Source organism: Acartia tonsa, chromosome 6 (assembly GCF_053477335.1).
Source record: "Acartia tonsa isolate MP-2025a chromosome 6, ASM5347733v1, whole genome shotgun sequence".
NCBI classification, from domain to species: domain Eukaryota; kingdom Metazoa; phylum Arthropoda; class Copepoda; order Calanoida; family Acartiidae; genus Acartia; species Acartia tonsa.
In genome coordinates, this window is record NC_137265.1 from 34973174 (window position 1) to 34997560 (window position 24387).

At 32.2% G+C, this 24387-nt stretch overlaps 2 protein-coding genes across 12 annotated transcripts; one reads left to right on the forward strand and one right to left on the reverse strand.

Moving 5' to 3' along the window:
• Positions 1 to 1920: 1920 nt before the first annotated feature.
• On the forward strand, positions 1921 to 5640 carry LOC145323081 (uncharacterized). The gene is made up of 5 exons (XM_080165462.1): positions 1921 to 1983; positions 2287 to 2448; positions 2738 to 2798; positions 3327 to 3408; positions 3799 to 5640. The coding sequence occupies exons 1-5, from the start codon at positions 1921 to 1923 to the stop codon at positions 3857 to 3859; spliced, it is 429 nt and encodes a 142-aa protein (XP_080021588.1). The 3' UTR covers positions 3860 to 5640.
• Tbcb (tubulin-binding cofactor B) lies at positions 4446 to 24348 on the reverse strand. Of its 11 annotated transcripts, none has more exons than XR_013880729.1 (9): positions 24231 to 24348; positions 22751 to 22846; positions 22332 to 22420; positions 21556 to 21654; positions 21059 to 21145; positions 7776 to 7853; positions 7097 to 7192; positions 5942 to 6472; positions 4446 to 5640 (listed from the first exon to the last, which is right to left on the reverse strand). XR_013880729.1 is itself a non-coding variant. In XM_080164524.1 (8 exons), exons 1-8 carry the CDS (start codon positions 24321 to 24323, stop codon positions 6367 to 6369), a joined length of 744 nt encoding a protein of 247 aa, XP_080020650.1. In that variant the 5' UTR covers positions 24324 to 24348; the 3' UTR covers positions 4446 to 6366. The 11 variants fall into 11 exon arrangements, 1 of the variants encoding a protein (XP_080020650.1); XR_013880732.1 differs by having other exon boundaries at positions 4446 to 5336; positions 5543 to 6472; XR_013880731.1 differs by having other exon boundaries at positions 4446 to 5361; positions 5543 to 6472.
• Positions 24349 to 24387: the final 39 nt, after the last annotated feature.

Sequence of the window (24387 nt, forward strand, 5' to 3'; positions counted from 1 at the left end):
ATTTAAGAATAGGAGTATAAAATCCTTTAGCCCTGGTAATCTAAGGGTTCCAGGTTCAAGCCCCGCCACGTGCAACATAAACTCTGATGAATTGAGCCATACTGATGAGCCCTAAAAGGGCGAAACACTTTGTCTATCCTATTATATAAAGTAGTAAGCGTTTTTTGTCTGTCCCAAAGGATCTCGCTAACCGCTAAACCGATATTATTCTCCTTTACAGTAAAGCTTCTTATAAGTCCTAGGAAGGTTTTGAACTAATTTTGGGGAGTTTGTCTTCAACCCCCTCCCCCCCAAAAAATATTTTTTTACTCTTTTGAAACTCAAATTTAAAATGTTATGAGGTCGACTTTTCACCCTCCTACCTAGAGGCTTCTAGGGGCGTAGCTGCTAGTGGATAATAAAAAGTAGGAAGCTTTTTTGTTAGAAGCTGAAGATCTGGAGGTTTAGTGCTTGACATTAAAAGTATTTATTCTACCAATATAAAAATATTATGGCTTATTAATTCTTAGATGCAATATCATAAGCGAAGCAGCTCTATAATCAAGTCTTAGAATAAAGATTTGTCTATATCTAATATTTTATTAAAGGAGAGATTTATAGGGAATAAGAGTTCATACTACCGAAATGTTGTTCAGCCAACGAATAAGAAAATGTTATCATAAAACTTTGGGGACTAGTTTGAAAACAGGCCAATATCTCCTCCCTCCCTGCATATTTACCCTATTTGCATAAATTCTTTTAACGGTCGGACAGAATGACAGAGTAAGTTATGGAGTAGATGATAAACAATTATTGAAATCTTTACAAAACAACTAGCAACTAGATTTTTTTATTTTTTACTAAATGAAATATGGGGGATCTCATTCAACCCCTAAGGGCGTATCCTCCACCAGGAAAGAATTTTAAAAACAACATTCAACAAAAATTATCAAATTTTTATATCAACAGGGTTAATTACTAGGGCTCGGTAGTCCGCACGTCAGTCGCCTGTAAGCCTCTGGGAAATCAACCTTTTACAATTATACAAATCAGCTGGAAGTTTAAACCTGACCCAAATATAACAAACCCTCTTTTCAGAAATGTTTTCTAATCATACAAATGTGTTTATTGTTTCAGCTGCCGATCCCTGTTAATTATAATTTCATGTCAGTCAGATGATAATTTAAAATATCAGTTGAATAATTAATTATATAATAAAAATTATGATAATTATTTGAATTCAAACTTTAGTTGATATTTAGATCTTAGCTGGAATAGTCTTACAATTAGTTTGTAAAAGCAAGGCTTTTCTACAATTAGTGTAGATCTGTTAATCATTGACTCAGGAATATTAAATTGTCCTATCAATTTCAAACCTAGGAAAAGTTTAAACATAATTAATAATTATCCTTCCATATAATTTATGGAAAGCTGATTCCTTGGATAATTAAGTACAATGTTAAAAGCAAAACATCTTTATAATCAAGTCCAAAACAAAAAGGACGTCAATATATAATAAATACTATCTATTTTTAAGTTTTGTTCAGACTTAAAATTAGTTATTTATCACATCGTATATTAGACAGCTTTCCGCAGATATTAAAATGAAAAATTATGAGAATAAATATAGTTTGTTAGCCCTGGGGGGTGGGGGGAGGGGGCAAAGGCCCATACTAACAAAACTGGCGATTATTTTATGATTTTTTTTGTAATATTCGGGGAAAATTATCTGTAATAAGATTACTATACATGAATTTTCAGTATGGCTAAGAACCGGTTCTAATCCAGCTGATATTAATCGGTTTTGAAGCCATACTGGACAAAGAATTATTTTACATTCAAAGTGCAGACTTACTAAAAGATTATCAATCAGTGTTCGTTTGTCTATTTGATTTGACAAGCTTCGCTTTTATAGCTGTTGTCATCATTGTTTAGATAAAAATGAGAATTTTATTTTTGTTGGTTCTCGTGCAAATTTGTTTCTCAAAGCTGACGCGTCGAAAGGTAGGTTGAAAAGCAGGGATCTTAAGGGAAAAGATAATAGACCGATAAATTGTTATACATCATAAATAATTTTAAAAATAGTCCTTCATTAGATTGAAATATTATCAAAAAGTTTAAAGCCAACAACAAATCAAAATTCTATAAAAGCCAATTAAATAAGATAAAGTTGTTATAAAACTTTTGGTAAAAGTGTAATGTACAAGTCGGGGGGACCCCCCCATTCATGATAATTTTTCATTTTCCTATCCGTGGACAATTGTCCCAAGATGCGATGAAATATGGGTACATTATTGTTTGAATTAGGAAAGTGAATATGAGTATCCTCAATTTTATTACCAGTCACAAGATCAAGACAAATTGGATTACTACAGAGAACCACTGGACCTAAAGGATAACTACAGACAACCACTGGATCTAGAACATCACTACAGATCTCTACCGACCAGGGTTAGAAAGGACAAAGAGGTAAGTAGAAGTAGGGAAGCTAATCCTTTTATAAAAACAAAAAAGTATGTACCAAAGGATCTCGTTAACCGCTGAACCTATATGGTTCTTCTTTACAATGTAGCTCCTTAAGGAACTGGGAAGGTTTGTAATGATTTCGGGTAAGGGTATCACCACCCTCCAAGAAAAATGACCCCGCAAAACTTTTGGTAAGCTAAGGAAAGGGAAAACGTTATCATAAAACTTTGGGGACTTGGTTAATAAACAGTCCAATGTCCCCTCTCTACCTAGCTGATATGAATACATACAGGTTGTACCCAGTGAGTATGATGAGGCTCCGAGCAGGTCTAACTGGAGGCTCCGGGATCCAGGTAAAAAAATATTCTGGTAGTTCCAGGGAGATAAAGGGATAAGACAATAGTCGACAAATTGATGTACACCTTGAATAGTTTTCCTGTAAAATTAATGGTAGAATAGTTTTGACACTGATAGTTTGTAACTTTGTACCAACCAAGTTCCAAAAGTTTTTAAGCTAACAAAGAGAGAAAGTATTTTTAATTAATCAATTTCGGTTTTGTTTGCCCCGAGGGGCCGAATGTCCGTTATAACAAAACTGTTAATGATATTATTAATTTTCATTTTACTATTTATAGAAAATTGCCCATGATACGATACGATACATGATTTTTCAGTATGGCTGAGAAGTAGATAGATTCAAAATTGTAAAAAATTATCTTTATTTGTCAGACTTGTTTTTTTTTGGTTTTTTTTGGGGAGGGGGGCATAATTTCTAAGGGCGATTTTCTTTCCAAAAGACAGAGGTGTCCTCCCCCAAAACTTTTAAGGTTCGCTTGAATGATGTTGTCATCATTGTTTAGGTAATAAAAAATAATTTTCAGATGATCTGACCATCTGGCTTCGCAGCTATGAAAACAGATTAAAAAAACTACAAATACAAAAACAAGTTGAATTATTAAACAGGTTAACTAGTTTAGAGGGATATTTATACAAAACTAGCGGCTTCGCCCCTAGAGGCCTCGGGTGCCGTTTACGGTGGAGAGGGCAACTTCCAATTTTAATTTTAAACGTAAGAAAAAAACAGAGAACATTGCTTTTTAGAAGCGATTATCTTGGGAGGGTGGTGGTACCCTCCCCTAGAATAGCTATTTGAACAACAAAGAAATCTAAATAAGAAGTTTCTCAAAGTTCTAGGAAAGGTTTATAATTTTGTGGGTGTATGTATGGGTGGGTATGTATACCATCCCAAGATAAATATCCACACCAAATTTTTATAACTTTTTCTGTACTCTTTATGGGCGTATTCCCTGATTAAATATAAAGAAGCTTGGTTTAGTAAGAATGTTTTTTTAGAAATGAAGAAAAGAACAATGAATTGAATACAGAAAAAGATGAACAACAAAATAATGCGTAAATCTATGTCTCTTGTGATCTCAAGTGGACTAATGGGTCTTCTCTGTTTCAGTAGATTGTTATTAACATACACACATTCAACACACATCCTGCTACTTTGTTAGATATACATCCAATTACTGCATTCCATAGAAGGATTTGAGATTATATTCTAATACTTTAAGGTGAAAAATAAATTTTAATCTCTTCAAAATTTTCTTCAATGTATTAACATATTCACGCAACCTTGCCTGTTTTGGTTTTAAAGGCACTTAGGGTCATATAAATATTGGGATCTAAAGGGATAAAACAATAGCCGTTGAATTAATGTACCATTGGACGCATAAAAAAACCTTCTGAAGATTACAATTAGGTGTCGAAACATTTGGACACTCAACCAATCAAAATTCAATTAAAGTCCCAAAAGTTGTTAAAAACGTTATTACAAAACATTGGGGACTTGTGTAATAAACAGCCCACTGTCCCCTCGCTACCTACTAAAATAAGTAGGAGTATACGCCTTTTTTTAAGGCATAATAAAATATAAAATCCTCAGAATAATGTTCATTATGATATATAAAAATGTATAATATAATAAACATAAAAAGCTGGTGTTAATTTTTATTATTTTGTTTGAGAACTGGTGAGTATAGATTAGAGAGGGATATAGCATCTCGAGATTCAACTATTTAGCCTCCAAATATTCTAAACTAGTCAAGAATGATGTTTTCCAGTATGGCTACGAAACAGATTAATATCCGCTAGCTTAAAACCGGATCTCAGCAATACTGAAAAAATCATGTATAGCATCCTAAAACAGACAATTTTCTAGAAAAAATAAAATAAATATTAAAAAAATAATACTAGTTTTATAAGCCTGGGTCTTCTGTCCCTAGGTGCTAACAAAACTGGTTTTAATCTTGTAATCTTTTATTTCAATATCCACGAAAAGCTGTCTATAATACAAAATATAAATAACAATGTACTAAAATGTGAAAATTCAGCTATTAAGGTTTTTTTTCATTTGGACTGGTGGAAAAGTTTAAGGCAAAATGGTTTTACTTGAATTACAATATCCCCTCTCGGGTACAGATCATTAAAAAACACATCACATAAAAAAGCGTAATTAAATAAAGATTAATAACAATATATAAAGTTTCTCATTAGTGGTGATAGAAGACTGGAATTTAGTAAATTTAATCAATTTTAATAATGTAATATTTATGTAAAAACATTATTTTTGGATATTTATGCTATCCAAATTGATCATTATTTAAGCTAATCCAGGGAAGGGTTAGAACTATTTTTGGGGATAATACATCAACCCTCCCAAGAGAAATCGCCTCTTAAATATACCCTCTTGCATATTTAATAAACACAAACAAGCAAAAGGCGAAGACAATTTCCATTTGATTTTTTTATTTCTTCTAGTTTCGTTTTTGATATAATTATTAGTATTACATATTTTTTAAAAAGAACAATAAATACACCAAAAGAAGCTAAAAATAACAAGTTTGGTGCTTTCTGCTCAAAGTGCCAGTCGAGCAATGTACCAACCCCCATAAAAAAATTTTAAAAAAAGGAGAGACTGGAAGTGGGGCTAATATAACCTGAAGTAATAATAAACAAACAAAAAGGTAACCCCTTCCCTATTCCTTACTTAAAAAAATAATGGGATAAGGGGTTTCTGGGTTCAACAAAGCACTTTGAGGGGAAAGTTATGGGTCTAAGTGCACAGTGAATCACAGGACAGTTTCAACTTGAAATGTATTTGTAATAATATAATATAACCAGAACAAAATACTAGCAAAGTAATCTTTTAAAATTGTATGTATAGGGATCAGATACCAACCATAAGGTTTTTTGGATCATGGAAAGAAAACGAAGTGTTGGGTATCGTAGTTTTTTTTACAATAGCTTTTGATAAGTTATTTTAGGTTATATAGATGTTAATAATTGCCCCGCAGGGTTATAGCCCCCCGAAGGAACTAGAAATATTAGAAAAGTTGCTGTGAAAAAAACGACGAAACCGCCATTTCGATTTCTTTCCATGATCCTGTTTTTATTATAGCATTTTGGTTCAAGAATTGATTCATTGGTTTACAGAAAATTAATTTTTATCTAGTATTTTGTTTAAGATATAAAAATTGCTTGATTTGAACACTCTGTACAAAATGTACGAAACAAGAAAACAAAGATATGACAGCCGTTTTTTTGTTCAATCCACAATAAAAATTTAAAATAATTAAAAAAAGACTTATGAGTTTGTGCAAAAAATAATACTGATTTTAAGTATCCTTTAAAACAACGTTTGCTGCTGGCTTTTTGTTTGATTTTTGAGTTTTTTGGTTTGAGAAATAAATGAAAAATTACTAAATGCGTAAGTTATAGCTACACACACAAAACAGAAAAAATATATAAATATAACTATTGTTTTATAAAGCAATTTTAACCGTTTTAAATATCATGACACAATAGTATAAATTCATGATGTAAAATTCTTTTGCGTGGAGTTCCGCAAGGATCTGTTTACATTTCTCCGTCAGAAAGGTCTAGCACCTCTTCTGGGTAGTCTCCTATGTCGACAGTGTTGGGTCGGACAAATCCTCCGTACTTCATAGCGCACTCAAAATATCTAAATATATAAAAAGTAACATAATGTCTTTCAGTCTGTCAGTTCTGAAAAATCTGTATTCTGTACAGAAAAGCAAGCTTCTTATAGCCCCAACGAAGTTTTAAAAACAATTTGTGACAACCTCCCAATAAATTAGTCACCCCCCCCCCCCTTAAAAATTTGCATTTTAAAAAGCAAGTTCAAATCTTTCCACCAATAATTCTAATCATCAAAATAACTTATTTTATCTATAATACAAAGTAGCTTGATGTCTGTCCGTCCGTCCGTCCGTCTGAAGCTGAAGATCTCGGTAACCACTGAATTGATCGGATTCTACTCTTCAGGGAATATACCTACTGCTCCTGTGGTGGTTTTAGGCTATTTTTTGGATGTTGGGACACCCCCAACCCCCCAGAAAACAAAAAAAAATCCCCCCCATTTTTTTGTAGAAGATTTCCTTGGTCCTTTTTTTAATGAATTACACCTTAATTTTTTTTATCACCTCTTGGGGCAAAGCCCTTAGAGGCTAGGGACGAAGCCGCTAGTTTGTCATAATAGTACTTCAATTTGTCGTCCATTATCTTATCCATTTTGATCCCAGAATCTAATACCTACTAAAAACTACTTTGTTAAACTGTAACTGACCTCTTTCCTTTAACACTGCCGTCATTCTTGCCAACAGGTTCATCATACTGGATACCCACCCACCACCCGGGCTGGAAATCAGTTTTACCAACATACCTAGGTTAGGTTAAGTTAAGTTATAAAGGTGGCCCACATGGTTAAAGTTAGGAAGGGTTGAGTTATAAGGTGACCCGCATGGCTCAGGTCATGTTAGGTTGAGTTGTAAGGTGCTCCGTAGGATTAAGATTTGGTTAGGTTGAATTATGAAATTTCCCACAGGGTTAAGACTAGTTTAGTTTGAGAAAGGAGGTGGCCCGCAATGTTAGGGTTAGGTTGAGTTATTTGGTGACAAGCAGAGTTATCTCATTACTTGCTCCCAACAGCAGTAAATAAAGCATTATAAAATGTTGAGAGTAGAAATGAATTCCACAGGATTACAACTTTTCTAGAATGGCTTAAAAAAAAATTATCCGCTGGATTAGAACCGGTTCTCAGCCATACTGAAAAATCATGTATAGCATCGTTTAACAGACTATTTTCCACGTATATTAAATTAAAAATCATAGCATTAAATCCAGCTTTGTTAGCCCTGTCCTACGGCCACTCGTGGTTAACAAAACTGGTATTAATCTTAAAACTTTGAATTCAATATCCGCGGAAAGCTGTCTATAATACAATGTGATAAAAAACTTTTCTACACCTGACTGTTCCTCTCTTGTTTAGTCCAGTAACAGAAACCTGGCACCTTGCACCAATAGCTATTCCCTTGGTAGAAATCCTAAAAAATAGAATAAACAAAATTAGAAAGCATAGGAATTTTTTTTACATTTAAAGCTAAACTGATTTAATTTGACAAAAATTGGAAAAGATAAACATAGTTTTATCAAGACAGCCACACTTAAATCCTGCTACTTGGGTGAATAGACATCCAATTACTACATACAATTATTCTACAGAAAACTGGGGGATAGGAATAAAGGTTTAACAGGATGCTTATATTGGTCATAGTCAGGGTTTAGATTTCTTTAGACAGATTAGGACAACAAGGAGAATCATACATATTTTTAGAATATCACCATACACACCTTATACAAAATTTTAAGCATATATGAAACACATAATAATTAGTGATACATTTTATTATAATTACTGTACAGTGTTATATAAAATATACAAAATAATAAATGTTGAATGATAAAGGGAAATACAATAATAGTTATTTCTCGCATTGTATTATAAACGGCTTTCCGCGGATAAAGAATGTACAATTATGAGATTAAAACTAGTTTTTTTAGCCCTGAGGTGCCGAAGGCACCGGCTAAAAAAACTGGTTTTAATCTTATGATTGTACATTTTTATATTCGTAGAAAGCTGGATATAATACGAGAAATGTATTTAAAGTATCTAGGAAAAACAACAACAAAGTATCTAGGAAATAGGAAGCTCAATTTGAAATTAATTTAGCAATATTAAAACAATAATGATAATTCTCTTTTAATTGTTAATGTTAATAAGTGGATAAAAATTAGAATTAGGATGAATGCAATTTTTATATTTATTTCATTTCAACTAACTCCTCATGATTTTATAAAAAGCTATATATAAGCTTTCTTGGATGTTCCTAAATGTACTTATTTTTTACATCTAATATTCTTGTATCCTTAAAAGCATTTGAAATTACTTACACTATCTTGGCATTATTATCATATTTAAAAGGTTTTTCTAATAACTCTATAGCTTATCAAAGAAGTGCATTTATTCTTGTTGATATATTTTACAATAAGTAATTCACTTTTATAACTCAATGTATTTATATCTGACTTAAACACATGTTAAGGATTATTTGCTAAATGATGAAATTTGATTTCTGCAATGGATATATGCTTTATGTATATTTTGAATCTGCAATAATACTAGTTTTTGCTTTAATATCGAAGTATATTTTTAAAAATTACATTTTTTACCCTTTTTGCTTTCAAAATATATTAAATTATTGATGTAAAATATTTTGAATAACTTTATTAACAAAAATTTATTACAATTGAATCATAAGCAGATTAATAGTTATATTTATATACTTATCACTAGCTTATTCTACTATGCAATTAGTAGGAAAATAGAAGAAGCAAGCATAATCAAATAAAAATATGTATGATAAATATTGGAAGCATTGCTTGAAATCATGCTCCTAAGTCTTGCAAATTGTCCTTTGATGATTGCAGCATGTCTCAGCGCTTTGGTTTCTTTGTTAGTTATCAGAGTCCCATTCTCTGTGATAAAGGATTCAATCCCATCAAGATCCCCCTTGAAATACATCCCATTGGGACAGAGGTATTCTCCATATCCTGGCTGTCCCAGAATCCAGCCTCCAGAGTAAATACACTTGTTTGAATACTCTTTTGTGCCTTACAAAGAGATATACAATTTAAAATCTTACACAATCTAATCTATAATACCTACTCAAATAATATAATATCAATTCTTACTGCTACATATTTTTAAGTTTAAGATCCTCTTTTATATACAATCCATTCTTATCAAGCCTTTTCCATTTACATCTTATTTAAGACTGTAACCTTACATTCCTTGCAAAAGTGACAATCTTTCTATTAGGTTAAGTCTAATAACTTATTATCATTCTATTCTAGAATTTTGACCTTCAAACCACATCACTAAAATTAATTGGCAATGTGTAAATTTTACACTGGAAAAAAAGTCATGTAAAAATAGAAATAATATAAAAATCAATTATCAGTATATCTTGTGCCTAAGCCATGTGCAACACCAAACAACCATTCCCCTGAATATCTAGATCCATCCAGCCAGATCAATGTACCTTGACCATCCCTTATTCCACCAGCAAGCGAGCCCTAGCAATATATAATTTCAATCTGAAACAATATTTTGTTGGCAAATTATGATTTTTTCATCACAGATAATGATTATTTCTTAATCATTAAAAGTTTAGTTTCTAGATATGAATTATTCCTTATATATTTTGCCATCTGGATAATGATATTCTCCATCATAATCAGAAAGAAGGGAACCAATGTCATCTAGCATCCACAAACCTGATGGAAGCTATACAGTGAAATGTATTCAAAACTTTTTAAACAGTGAGGTAGTTGGATGTACAACAACTTGGATGTTTACTTGATTAAAATATTTGAATTTAAAGACAATACTTTCAAACAGAATCCCATTACTTGCTTTGGGATTTTGATAGTGATTAAAATTGTATCATGACTAAAAATAATCATAGTATAGTGCCTTATTTATAACTATTAGCTTTCCTTGATAAGAGCCTCCTTGAGCCCAGGTAATATTTCCAAAACCATCCCTTAACCCTATGGCAAAGCTTCCCTTGTAGGTTGACCCATCAGGATACAGATAAAATCCTTCTCCATGAGCAGTATCATTCCTCCAGGATCCAGAATAAAATAATCCATTGAGCCAGGTCATGTTTCCCTAAAGTTTCAAGTTCAAAATCAAAAGGCTAAACTTTTGAAACAATTGTGATGTTTTTTTCCTTATTATTTGCAATCTAAAAAAATTTCCCTGTGGAAATAAACATACATTTAGACTGCATCTTTAACCAACTCCTCCACTAATACCTCACCCAGACAATGCCAAACATGCAATCTTGATTTGGATATGCAAAAATAGTCAATAGAGATTGTGTGACCTATCCATTTACATAATAGACTGCATGCAAGTGAAATAATTTTCCACATCCAAGATTTTAAATCTTAACAAGAACAATCGTTTCCAATAGAGCAGATATAAGTATAGGACCAAAGTAGAGAATATGTTCCACTATAGACAAATATAATTTTGTTCAGGGGTATGCAAACAACAAAATTATTTAAATTTGTGAGTTTTACGAGTCTCAGTCATGTTATGAACTCCCAAAATAATAACAAATATTGAAAATTAAACATGAGAAATATAAAACTTTTCCTTGCCATTTCTCTGTCCATGTACAATTTGTCCTTGGTAAACACTTCCATCCTGGTATTCTATTCTCTCACTAATCATCAAAACATTGGAATGTGAATTAACATTTTCAAGAAAAGAATTTAAAGGGGGGAGGCGGATGTGCCACTTTTTGAAACCAGAAGAAAAACGCGCATGATCTCAGCCCATAAAAGAGTTGCAGCTCTAAAATTCGGCACAGCAGTTGCTTTTGTGGAGAACAATATGGAACTGTGAAGAAACGGCGGTGGAACCGCCGCTCCCGCCAAAAACCGCCGAAATTTTTTTACCATTTCTCGCCAAAATAGACAATTTTTAACCATCTGAGATAACCTTTTTTTTCTTCATAAAAAAAAGATTGAAATATTGAAAGTGTCACGTGAAAATATAAGGGAAATTCTTATGGGAAAAAAAAGTTTATCTCAGATGATTGAGAAATGTCTAATTTGGCGAAAAAAAGGCATACAAATTTTGGCGGCGAACGGTGGCTTTCGGAGGGAGTGGCGGTTCCGCTGCCGTTTCTTCACAGTTCCATATTGTTCTCCACAAAAGCAACTGCTGTGCCGAATTTTAGAGCTGTAACTCTTTTATGGTAAGAGATCATGCGCGTTTTATTTTTGGTTTCAAAAAGTGGCACATCCGCCCCCCCCCCCCCTTCTTAAATACTATTCAAATTCATTAAAAGGTAATTTAATGAGAAAAGAGCAGGAGAACTTTTCTTTAATAGACTGAAAATATTAAAACTTTTATTAACAAATAATGATAATGTAACCTGAGAGCATAACAGCATAGTGATAACAGTAGCAGGAGCTTTGATAACAGCCAATTATCACTGACAGGATGCATTGATAACACTTGATAACTTTGAACTATAAGAGCTTCATTCAGGCTAATTATCTATCACAAATATAATCTGCTCATCTTATATAAGAATAACCAGTAATACTAAAACTGTAAGTCTAAAATAAGTAAATGAGTTTAATTGATAAAAGTTTTATTGTGCTATATTTCAGCAGGATGGTAGTTGGAATCTCCAAGGAGTTGAACCTGACCTATCAACCCCCTTAATTAGAGCTTATCAAATTAACAAATATTGATTCAAACTCTTAACAAAACCAAAAATGAAATATAATGATTCCCTAAACTAGAATTCCAAACCTGCCCCCCCCCCCCTCTACCCCATAAAAAGGAAAATAAGATAAATATATAATAATTATATTTGTTCTATGATGAGCAGACCAAAGCACTTAAGAACACTTGTGTATTAAAAGATGTTATATTCACAACATCTTAATCTAAACTGCTTAAAATAAAACATGCCATGTACATGCAGCTAGTAGACCAAGAATAATTCTTTACATTTTCCCTTATTTTCAGATTGAACCATACATCAACCACTTCATTTATTATATTCTTAAAGGCAAAGTAATGGTGTAGTTTTAAAGTAAGTTGAAATAAAAAAAAACAATATAAAAATAACAGCAAGGGCTGCTAACTTTGAAATCTTATGTTAGAAAAGTAAAAGGAAACATGTCTTTTGAGTTCCTCTTGTAAAAAATGAATTCTTTATAATTCTTTTTGAATAAGAAATATTCGCACAAAAAAAGTAAATTTTCAATTCGCTATTTCTAGATCAATGCATTTAATTTTTTTTTGGATCAACCACTAATATATTTTGTTTGTTACCAATTTTAACAGTAACAATAATAAAAAGGAAAGACTGATAGGTATATTGGATTAAGTTGATGCATTTGCCCTTAATCCCCTCTTCATATGTACATACATCTTTCTTTTGTTAATTTTTAGTTTACATAACATTTTACTTTTCACAACCTACTTAAATAATAATTTTTTTCATGTTTAAAAACTTTAACAAGACACTGGCCTGTTTTATTTTAGAGAAGATTCCCTGAAGAGCATTTGACTTTAAGACCATTTCCTGGAAATTGGAATAGATGAAGTCTGTTTTAGGATGAGACTTTCTCCCTATATGTACATTACCCTGTCCCGTTTTAGAAAAATTTTGTTAAAATTTTTGCCCCCAGCCATAATATGGTTGATTTATGCAAAATAATGACCCATGCAAAATAGTTTTTCTGTAATGCAAAAATTGCGATGGTACAAGCACTGCAAACTTTTTAAAATTTGCAAAAAGACCTGTTTTTAAAGCTCTTGTACCATCTCAATTTAAAAGATTTTTACAAAATTTCAATTCTAGTGTGTCAATATAAACCTGAAAGAAGGTGTATCAACTTTTTCACTTTTTATTTAAGATAGCTAGCCTGCTCTTTTAGTAAGTAGTAGATGTAAAATTTTTCATAGAATTCAGATATGCAATCGTTTTTTTTGTAGACCTCTTATTTTTTAAGTAATTTAAGTTTAAAAAAAAAATAATTAAGTCGGTTTTAAGGTACTAAAACGCAACAAAATAAAAGAAGAAAATGGCCAGTATGAACAAAAATAGTAAGATCTTTAATTTGACACCTTACTTTTAAAATTCTGTTGAGTAATTATTGAAAAAATCAATTTTTTAAATCTCGGTTTAATAAAAACTTTAAACCTAAATATTTTATCAAACAGACATAAAAAATATGGGTTCATATATACCTTTAGAATCAGAAAAATATTACGAATCCATTCTAAGCGAAATTGAAAAAGTTTTAAAAAATTGTAATAAAAAATAAAAAAAATAAAAAGTTTATTTTAAGAATTGTAACTACTAAACTAGCCAATCACAAATCGCGAAAATTGACGAATCGCGAAGCTTAACCTATAAAGTTAACCAATAGAATTACCAAAAAAAAAGGAGAACGTTCATACAATATATACAATAGATACTACAATAAATATAGTGATATTACAGAACATGTAAAGAATGAAAAATTATGAACAAATATGCATCAGTCTGTTTATAAACTTCAAAACAATGCAGTTAAAAATACATTATTGTTTCTTGTGTTTAAAAAATATCTGCTACATTGCATTGTCTTTTGTTTAGGTTCTGTTCAGGTTTTATTCAAGCTAACCCTTTAAAGCCGAAAATTATGATTCTTAAAATAAACTTATATTTTTTATTTTAGTTTTATAAAAGTTTTTCAATTTTGCTTAGACTGGATTTGTATTATTTTTCTCATTCTAAAAGTATATATGAACACATACTTTTTATGCCTGTGAGAGGATATTTTTAATTTCAAAGTTTTGATTAATCCGAGGTTAACAAAATAGATTTTTTCAATAATTACTTAACAGAATTTTAAAAGTAAGGTGCCAAATTAAAGATATTACTATTTTTGTTCATACTGGCCATTTTCTTCTTTTATTTTGTTGCGTTTTAGTAATTATTTTTTTTTAAAACTTAAATTACTTAAAAAATAAGAGGTCTACAAAAAAAACGATTGCATATCTGAATTCTATGAAAAATTTTACATCTACTACTTACTAAAAGAGCCGGCTAGCTATCTTAAATAAAAAGTGAAAAAGTTGATACAACTTCTTTACCAAAAAAAATGGGGGCAGTCTCAATTATAACATATGAAGGACAAAGGTGCAGCAAGTAATTTTCCAAAGTAAAAATTGCCAAATTTCATACATTAATAATAGGGTTAAGCTGGATTGGACGGATACGGATATCCGACTGATTCAAAATGCTGGATATCTGGTATTTAGGTTTATATTGACACACTAGAATTGAAATTTTGTGAAAATCTTTAAAATTGAGATGGTACAAACTTTTTAAAATCTGCAAAAAGACCGTTTTTAAAGCTTTTGTTCCATCTCAATTTTAAAGATTTTTACAAAATTTCAATTCTAGTGTGCCAATATAAACCTGAATACCTGATATCCAGCATTTTAAATCAGTCGGATAACTGTATCTGTCCAATCCGGCCCAACCCTATTATTTGTGTATGCAATTTGGCAATTTTTACTGTGGAAAATTATTTGCTGCACCTTTGTCCTTCATATGTTATAATTGAGACTGCCCCCATTTTTTTTGGTAAAATTCAGGTTTATATCGACACACTAGAATTGAAATTTTGTAAAAATCTCTTAAATTGAGATGGTACAAGAGCTTTAAAAACAGGTCTTTTTGCAAATTTTAAAAACTTTGCAGTGCTTGTACCATCGCAGTTTTTGCATTACAGAAAAACTATTTTGCATGGGTCATTATTTTGCATAAATCAACCATATTATGGCTGGGGCACAAATTTTAACAAAATTTTTCTAAAACGGGACGGGGTAATGTACATTTATAATACAAAGTAGAATGATGTCTGTCCGTCCCTTAAGATCTCGGTAACCACTGAACCGATTGGATTCTACTCTTCAGGGAATATACCTACTGGTCCTGTGGTGGTTTTAGGCTATTTTCTTAGGGAGTGGGACACCCCTAACCCCACCAAAAACAAAAAAATCCCCCCCCATTTATTTTTTTTTTTTTTTGCTGAAGATTTTCTTGGTCCTTTTACGAATTTCGCCAAAAAATTTTTTTTATCACCTCTTGGGCCAAAGCCCCTAGAGGCTAGGGGCGAAGCCGCTAGTGTCTAAAAAAGCAGCAGTAGAGAATTTTTTTTATTTATTAAGGTAATTAAAAGTGTACTACAGAAAACATTACTCTTTGATTGACGCACCCTGTATCTTATCAAATTGATTTTTTTCTTTAATTGTTGTACCCTGTTTCTCCTTACACTTTAAATGGCGCTTCCTCTTTCTCGTGGCGCAGTTTCTTTCCTCTTTTATTAATGTACCCTGTATCTTACTGCATATTGACATACTTTTTGATAAGGAACCAAGTATCTCACTTAATAGAATCTTTGCTTTTTAATTGCCGCATCCTCTTTATTGCTGCGTAGGTTCTTTACTCTTAGATTGGTGCACACTGTAACTTTCTACATAGAACCTTTGTTTTTGATTGGTGCAACCTCTATCTTGTTGCGTAGATTCTTTAAATGCAGAAAAAACGTAAAAATTGTGAAGTGAAAAAAGGACTGATTTACGGACATTCCGACATACCATAATGATTAAAAAGCTACACTTTAAACTAAAGTAGCTGCGGGTTACATAATAGAACCTACTTAAATATCCAATTATGAGAAAAGATAAGCGGAGAACAAAAACAGAGGTTTAACATTGCCCTTGGTAACATGATATCGTTGTCAACTATAAAGAATAAATGGATATAGGTACATACAATATACGTGGATATTATGAGAGGGGAAAAAATTGTAGTCATTTCACGTTGCTAACATGGACATCACTTATTGGTCAGTTCGTTCATCCAGTAGAAGGGGAGGGGATGAGATAAAGGGGGTTTCACTATATTAGAGTACATGATAATCTGGTGTAATATCCAAGTACTAATAAATCCATTAGAGAATACAACTCAAAATTTAACAAAAGTTTAACAAAATTAATTATGTTCCTAAGTAGCACCGCAACAAGAGTAAACTATAATACATAAATGATAAGTGAAAGCAAGCAGGAGCAAATACTATTTAATAGAGGCCTCTAGAAGTAAAAAATATTTTTCTGGAGAATAAATTTTTTTGAGATCTCTCTCTATACCTTCCCAAAAATAGATAAAAACCTTTCCTGGACCCTAACTGTAAAGCAGACCATATCTGTTGGGTGGTTAGCGAGATCCTTTGCTACAGACAAAAATATCTTACTACTTTATATAATAATAATTTATAGGATGTGTGTGTGTATTTGTTTTACTGGTCTGTAGAGAGTAAATTGAACATGGTTAGTAGGTTTATGAAAGTATCTTTATACACAAAAAATCCAATTGGACAAACTTGTCAAAATGTTCAACATATTATGTACTATAGATAAATCAGGGAGGGAAGGGACATTGGACTAGAAATTACACTGGTACCCATCCAGAGTTGGAAAGCCACGTTATTTTTTTCGTTGTTTCAAAATTTTTGGGTATTTTTATTGAATTTATATCTTTTGGTTCCAAGCCAGTAGTTCAACAACTAATTTAATCTACAGAAGGGGTAATTTTGTTTATCATCCATTGTCTTATTCCTTAAGATCCCCCTAAAAGATAAAAAAAATTCATTCTGTTTAGATTCTGTTTAAAAATAAGCTGCTAAAGAACAAAACTTTTCTTTTGTCTTAATTATTATCTTTATATAAAAGTTACAGGATATCTATGTATCTTTCTGTCTAAAACGAAATGATTCTCCTTTACAAAAAAAGCTTCTCATATGTTCTTGGATGGTTTATAACTATTTTATGGAAGTACCACCACCCTTTCAATTAATATAGCCTCTAGAAAAAATTACACCCACTAAATTAAAAAAAAAATTACAACCCCTAAATTAAATTTTTTTTTACAAATAAAATTAATATCATTAAACGTTGGGTGGTCGAACTCTCCCCCCAACCACCCCCCCCCTTTCCCTAAACATTTTATTACTTTCTTCAATTTGAAACCAAAAAAAAATTTAAGTGCTATACCCCTAGAGGCCACCAGGGTCGTAACCGCTGGTGATTTTTATTTTAACCAATTTTTCCTCCATAGTTATATAACATCTGAATGTTTAAAGATTAAATTTTGTATTATAGCCATTAAAAATTTTAATATTTTAGGAATTTTTGAAGCTTTTAAATTTGAAACTCGAGTAACAAGGACTGAGTGATGATGTAGTTGCGCAGAGCCATAACAAATTTACAAAAATTATTAAGAGAAAAGGGATATTTTCATTCTTGGGCGGGAAGGATTGCGAACATTGCTTAAAGAGCAGCAAAGCTAGCAATATATTTTTTGCGTATTCTTTTAATTTATACTAGCTGCTGCGCCCTTAGTATTTAGGGGCCATGTATTTAATGAGGTTTAGAAGGGGAAGAAAATAGCCTAAAACGACCCCAAGGCTTCAATCTAAAAATAAAATAGCCTAAAACCTATATGAAACTTAAGAGCTATTGAGATCCTAAGCTTAAGACAAAAAATCCTTACTACTTTATATAGTAGAATATCAACTAGCAGCTGTACCCCTAGCATCTAGATGAGAGGCTTAGTTAATACAAACTGACCTAAAACAATACCAAAACCTTAGTCTAAAAATAAAATAGCAGTACCTTTAAGTAGCTTTCCTGTCAAGAAGAACCCTATTGATCCAAGAGATATAATTAATTTTTTTGTAGAGAATATTGATCCCTTTATCTTTGTTGATATATTTCCAAACCAATAGTTAGGAAACCAGTTAATAATAAGATTTTTGGATTAATTTCTTAACAATATCCTTTTCATATATAATGAGCCCTCTTTTGAGAATAGCGGCTGCGCCCATAGCATCTAGAGGCTCTGTGTTTGAAGAAGTCTAAAACTATCCCAAGACTTAAATGTGGTAAGGAAATAACCTAAATTTATCTCAGAACGTTCCTTAAATGGAGAACTCAATCGGTACAGAAGTTATCGGGATGATAAGCTACAGACAAAAAAAACCTTACTACTTTATAAAATAGGATGTAAATAAAAGAACTAAAATGTTCAAATCAAAAGCTTTTAAAATTCTTCTTTAACACAAAAAAAATACATATTGAGAAAGATGATTGCCTTGGCCCTTAACAGGCGTATATGATTTATATACAAGGTGATATTTTTGTCTTAAAGGGATAAATATCTAAAAAGTTTTGGTGTCTTTAAATTGACTATCGAACCCCCGTCCGAAAATTTTAAAATAAATCAAAATAATTCCCACTCCTAAAATTTTTTTTTATCATTTCAAAACAAGGAGGGGGGGGGGTAGTTCTGTGCTCGACTAGGCACTTTGAGGGAAACCGCCACTGTTTGTAAATAGTAGGGCAATTTCTTTTTAATGTACACTTTATGCTTTTCTCTGCGTTCCGCGTGTATTTTTATATGGGATGCAACTCTATAAAATAACAAAATTTTCTGCAAAGGAGGATTAATACTAATTGCGCCAACCTCTAATAATGATATGTTTTATTTTATGTTTACCCCAAATTTAGATAAACAAAATTACCCCCATTAGATTAAATAGAGGGGATAAATTAGATTTTTCTTTTTAACACCTGCAGGTGGTTTTAATCTCGGGGAGGTTGGGTTGTACCTGCTTTCCTTTACCCAATACAACCTAACCTAACCAAGCCTAAAGTGACACAATTAACACAAGCAAAATACAACCCCTCCCCTCATTTCCAATTAATGTCAAAATTAAAGGGTTCAAAAGCATTATTTAGCTCGACTAGGCACTTTTAGGGAAATCACCTATTTTTTTCTCTAAACATTTCTAAACAAACTAAATCCCAGATAGCTATAAATTGTACACTACCTACACTTACTTATATTCTGATAAAAAATTCCTCTGGTTTAAATTACGTAAAGACTTAATCTTGGCGTTTTCCCTCAAAATGCATTGTTGAGCATAGAACCCCCTTCCCTAAAATTGAAAATAATAAAGAACGGAGGGGGTTAAATTTTCGTTTTTTTAAAAACTTTATGGCAGACTAGTAAGTTATAATGTTACTAGCGGCTTTGCCCCAAGAGGTTTAATCAAACCAATTTTTCGTATTTTAGATTTAAAAGAAAAATTTAACAAAATTTTTTGGGGGGGAGAATTTTTTTTTTAGGGGGGGGGGACCCCACTATTTTAATTTTAGTTTTAAAAAGAAAATTTTTTTTTTGAGGGGGGGTATTTTTCATTTTTTTGGGGGGTTGGGGGTGTCCCACCCCCCAAGAAATAGTTATAAACCTTCCCGGGACCTATGAGAAGCTACCCTGTAAAGGAGAACCCGATTGGTTCAGCGGTTAGCGAGATCCTTCGCTACAAACAAACAGACATCGTTCTACTTTGTATTATAGATAAGGTATGGATAAAAAACTAACCCTCCTTACTTATATTATATTGGTTTTTTTTTATTGGGGGGGGGGGGGGGGTGGCAGTGTTCTAAAGGCACTATGGGATAACATAAACCACCCTAATCTTTTCTAAAATGTTAATAGAAAACAAGAAATATTAATACTTGCTTCAATGAAAGTTTAGAAAATAAATCAAAATATTCCAAAGAAAGAAAAACGTAGATATTTTGAAGCAACTAAGCTGCTTCACAATTTATCTTAGTCTATCTGTTTTATCATAATACTTATTTAAATAAATCCAAAATATTCTTATATAAAAGTAAAGGAATGTCTGTTTGTAGCGAAAGATCTCAAAAACCACTGAACAGATATGGTCCACCTTTACAGTGAACTTTCTAACAGGTCCAGGGAAGATTATAACTATTCTTTTAGGGAGGGGGGGGGGGGGAGATTTCAACTTTCATAGGGAAATCGCACTTGAGAAAAAAATCCCACCTTCTCCTAAAAAGATATCTAATATTTAAAGTGAAGGGTCGACTTCCCCCCTGAGCCGCTATTTTTAAGTTTTTAGGATTACATGTTTGCCCGTTAAGATCTCGCATACAACTTAACCGATCAAGTTCTTTATTTTAGTAAAAGGAAACAAAGGCCTCGTAATGATTTTATACTATTTACAGCTCTTCCTCCTCTTAGCCACTTAGAGCGAAGACGCTAGTAGTTTACAACGAGATATTATCTTTTATAAAATTTCATATTAATAGAAAAATACGATTGAATGATCAAATCTCAATTAAAACTTTCATTCATCATTTCTAGTAGGTATAAATTTGATAAATAAATATTTTTAAATTCGAAATGAACATAATAAAGTGTAAGAATAGTTTATTTAATATGGAAGAATAGGTTTTGATCCTAAAGTGTACATATAATATACACAATGTAAATTCTTTTTGTATAAAAAGTTTACAAATATATAGTAAGGTATAAATTTTATACATACATCATAATAATATGGATAAAATATGATTCAATCAAAGATAAAATAAACATACATATAAAAAACCACATACACTCGTAAAATACAAACCTACAAACAAACACAAAATTGCATAGATTTTAAAATAAAAAGTTTCCAATCTTTAGAGAAAGTTTTGCGCGCAATTAAAACTTTAACTTACATATTCTCCTCTTCTTTTTCCTGTTCTTCCTTGGCTTTTGCTAGAGCTTCCATCTCCTCAGCGTTGTATTTACCCAACTTATTCTTCCTAAAATAGGTATTATAAAGTTGCTACGCGGCATTAGCGCGCCTTCATGCTGTCGGGTTCATTTCTGGACCATACCGCGTCATACTAAAAACGTTTTAAATGGTACCTACTGCTGATATGTCTGGCAAGGAACAATTATAGTGAATTTAAAAGGAATACCTTGGCCCCAAAAGTGCCAACTCATTACCATGCACAGTTAGGACTTCCAGACAAGGGTAGTGCAATCTAAGGGTTGGTTGTCTATTTAAGTCTATTCATTCTAGTTCCATACTGATCGTTATTGAGACAAAGGGTATTATTGTCTTTCACCTAATGCAACTAGTTATCGCACTTACTTGAGATAATCCTGTACAGTGCCAGTTTTCTTTGTATGTTCATCAGATAACAACTAGATATCATGTGATACTTACTTGAGATAATCCTGTACAGTGCCAGTTTTCTTGGCATATTCATCTTTAGTCAGCTCAAACTTATCCACGGCAGCTACGTTCTCAAACTCTCCAGCGATCCTTAAAGGTGAGTAAAACAATAGATTTATTGCCATAGATGGCCAATCAAACATTATAATCTGTCCAATTTAATAAAGAACTTAAAGCAGACAAGGAATTTTGTTTCATTTAATCCCATGAAATTTTATGCATGGCATAATACCTACCAAATATGTGCAAACTTTTAAACCAATATTGTGGTCGGATTGGGATAGAACCTAACATAGTATCACCTGGAATTATCCTCTACATGTAGCCTGGAACCATTATCAATAGGATAGAACCTAACATAGTATCACCTGGAATTATCCTCTACATGTAGCCTGGAACCATTATCAATAGGATAGAACCTAACATAGTATCACCTGGAATTATCCTCTACATGTAGCCTGGAACCATTATCAATAGGATAGAACCTAACATAGAATCACCTGGAATTATCCTCTACATGTAGCCTGGAACCATTATCAATAGGATAGAAACCTAACATAGTATCACCTGGAATTATCCTCTACATGTAGCCTGGAACCATTATCAATAGGATAGAACCTAACATAGAATCACCTGGAATTATCCTCTACATGTAGCCTGGAACCATTATCAATAGGATAGAAACCTAACATAGTATCACCTGGAATTATCCTCTACATGTAGCCTGGAACCATTATCAATAGGATAGAAACCTAACATAGTATCACCTGGAATTATCCTCTACATGTAGCCTGGAACCATTATCAATATGATAAGAACCTAACAGAGCAGCATCGTTGTCCAGGTCACATACAACCTTAAGTAATCATAGTAAATTAGTAAAAAAACAGGATGACAACATCTATTGGTAGCAAAGCAAATAAAATCATGAATAGACAATGACATGGACAAACTAGGTTATAATAGAGTGTTGTTCAAAGAAAGAAAGAAAGAGAATAATTGAAACAAACAAAATCACGATACCTTTAAAATTTCAGCTATATATTTAAAAGCAGCTGAGAAAATCACATTTTCCCAATAGCCTTACGCGGACAGACAACATAATTTACAGAGTAGCTACACTACTAAGGAGACCATTTCCAATCAAAAAAAAAATAAGATTTTATAATGAAACTAATTATAATACCTTATTGTCTTTGTCATGAACTGTGATTTTCATGTTTCCGGCCGAGCCTCCGGTTATCAACTCCAGCTTTAACTTTAAATCTCCGACTGTTAAGCTCTGTTACATATTTTACCATTTTATTTTAGGATGGGAGGGGACATTGGGCGGTTTATAACTAGGGTTGGGCCGGATATCCGGTGTGGCCGGATATCCGGCCATTTTCAATATCCGGCCGGATACCGGATATTGAAACTATCCGGCCGGATATCCGGCTCTATAATTTTTTATACTTTACACCAAAAATCTCTGCTTTTTAAAATCTTAAATGGCTATAATTTTCTTATTATTGAAGCTAGAAGAACATTTTTTCTGAATAAGTTTAACTTTATGTAAATTTATATAAGATTTCTGAAGAAATTTTTTTTTACTACTTAAATATCTGGTAATTTGGCCGGTTATCCGGCCGGATATCCGGTAATGTGGCCGGATAACCGGATATTTGCCGGATATCCGGCATTTGAAATCAGCCGGATATCCGGTATCCAAAAAAGTATCCGGCCCAACCCTATTTATAACACTAGTCCCCAAAGTTTTATATTAACTTTTTTTTATTCGCTAGCTTAATATCTTTGGGGACCTCTAATAAATTTAGATTGGTTGGCTAATTAAGTTGAGTGTCTAAACGTTTCAGCCACTAATTATAATCAACTAAAGGGGGTACTTTTGTGTATAATCATTGGAGATGAACATCAATTTATAAGCCATATCTTTAGATCCATGCGTTTGAATAGGGAAATTTATATCTAACTAGTTTAATTTGTACATTGGATGCTTTTCTCTCGGACAAAAAATCTGCAGAACCTTATCGATATATTATTACATAGGATGTTGCACCAGATTTTCATGTACGCTGATAAAGTGATGCTTGTAGCTGGCTAAATTAACGATACTCCAATCCCCTCCTACTGGATGAACGAACTGGCCATTAAATAAGGTCATTGTTAGCAAGCTAAATTGACAGTTTTTTTTTCATTTCAATATATCCACGTATATCATATATGTATTCATTTCTGCAATTTATCTAAAATAGCAGTCGAGAAAACCATAATTTCCCAATATACAGACTGACCGACAGACCAGTGAATTTGCAGGGCAGCTTCGTTACTAAAAAGAGTAAAGCAAGCCACCAAGTTGTTAGTCAACATCACCAACATCAAAACAATAATAATCTGGTATTAGTTATTTATAGCATCGTATTATAGACAGCTTCCTGTGGATATTACAATGAAATATTATAAGATCCATAGCAGTTTTATTAGACCCGAGGGCCCTAAGGCCCAGAATAACCAAACTGGTAGGTATAAATTTTATGATTTTTATCTAAATATTCGTGAAAAATTGTCTGTAATTCGATGCTTTATATGATTTTTCAGTTTGGCTGAGAAACGGTTCTAATCCAGCGGATATTGATCGGTTTCTTGGAAAAAAATGGCAAATTTTCCTTGTCAAATCTCTTCTCACTGGTGAAGGAGGTGATGTTGGAACTGATGAGCACGTCCACTAGGGACTCTGTGATCACGGTGAACTCAGACATTCTAGTATTTACTGTTGTAGAATAATCTGAAAATATATAGTAAATAAATAGGGTATTAATCAGT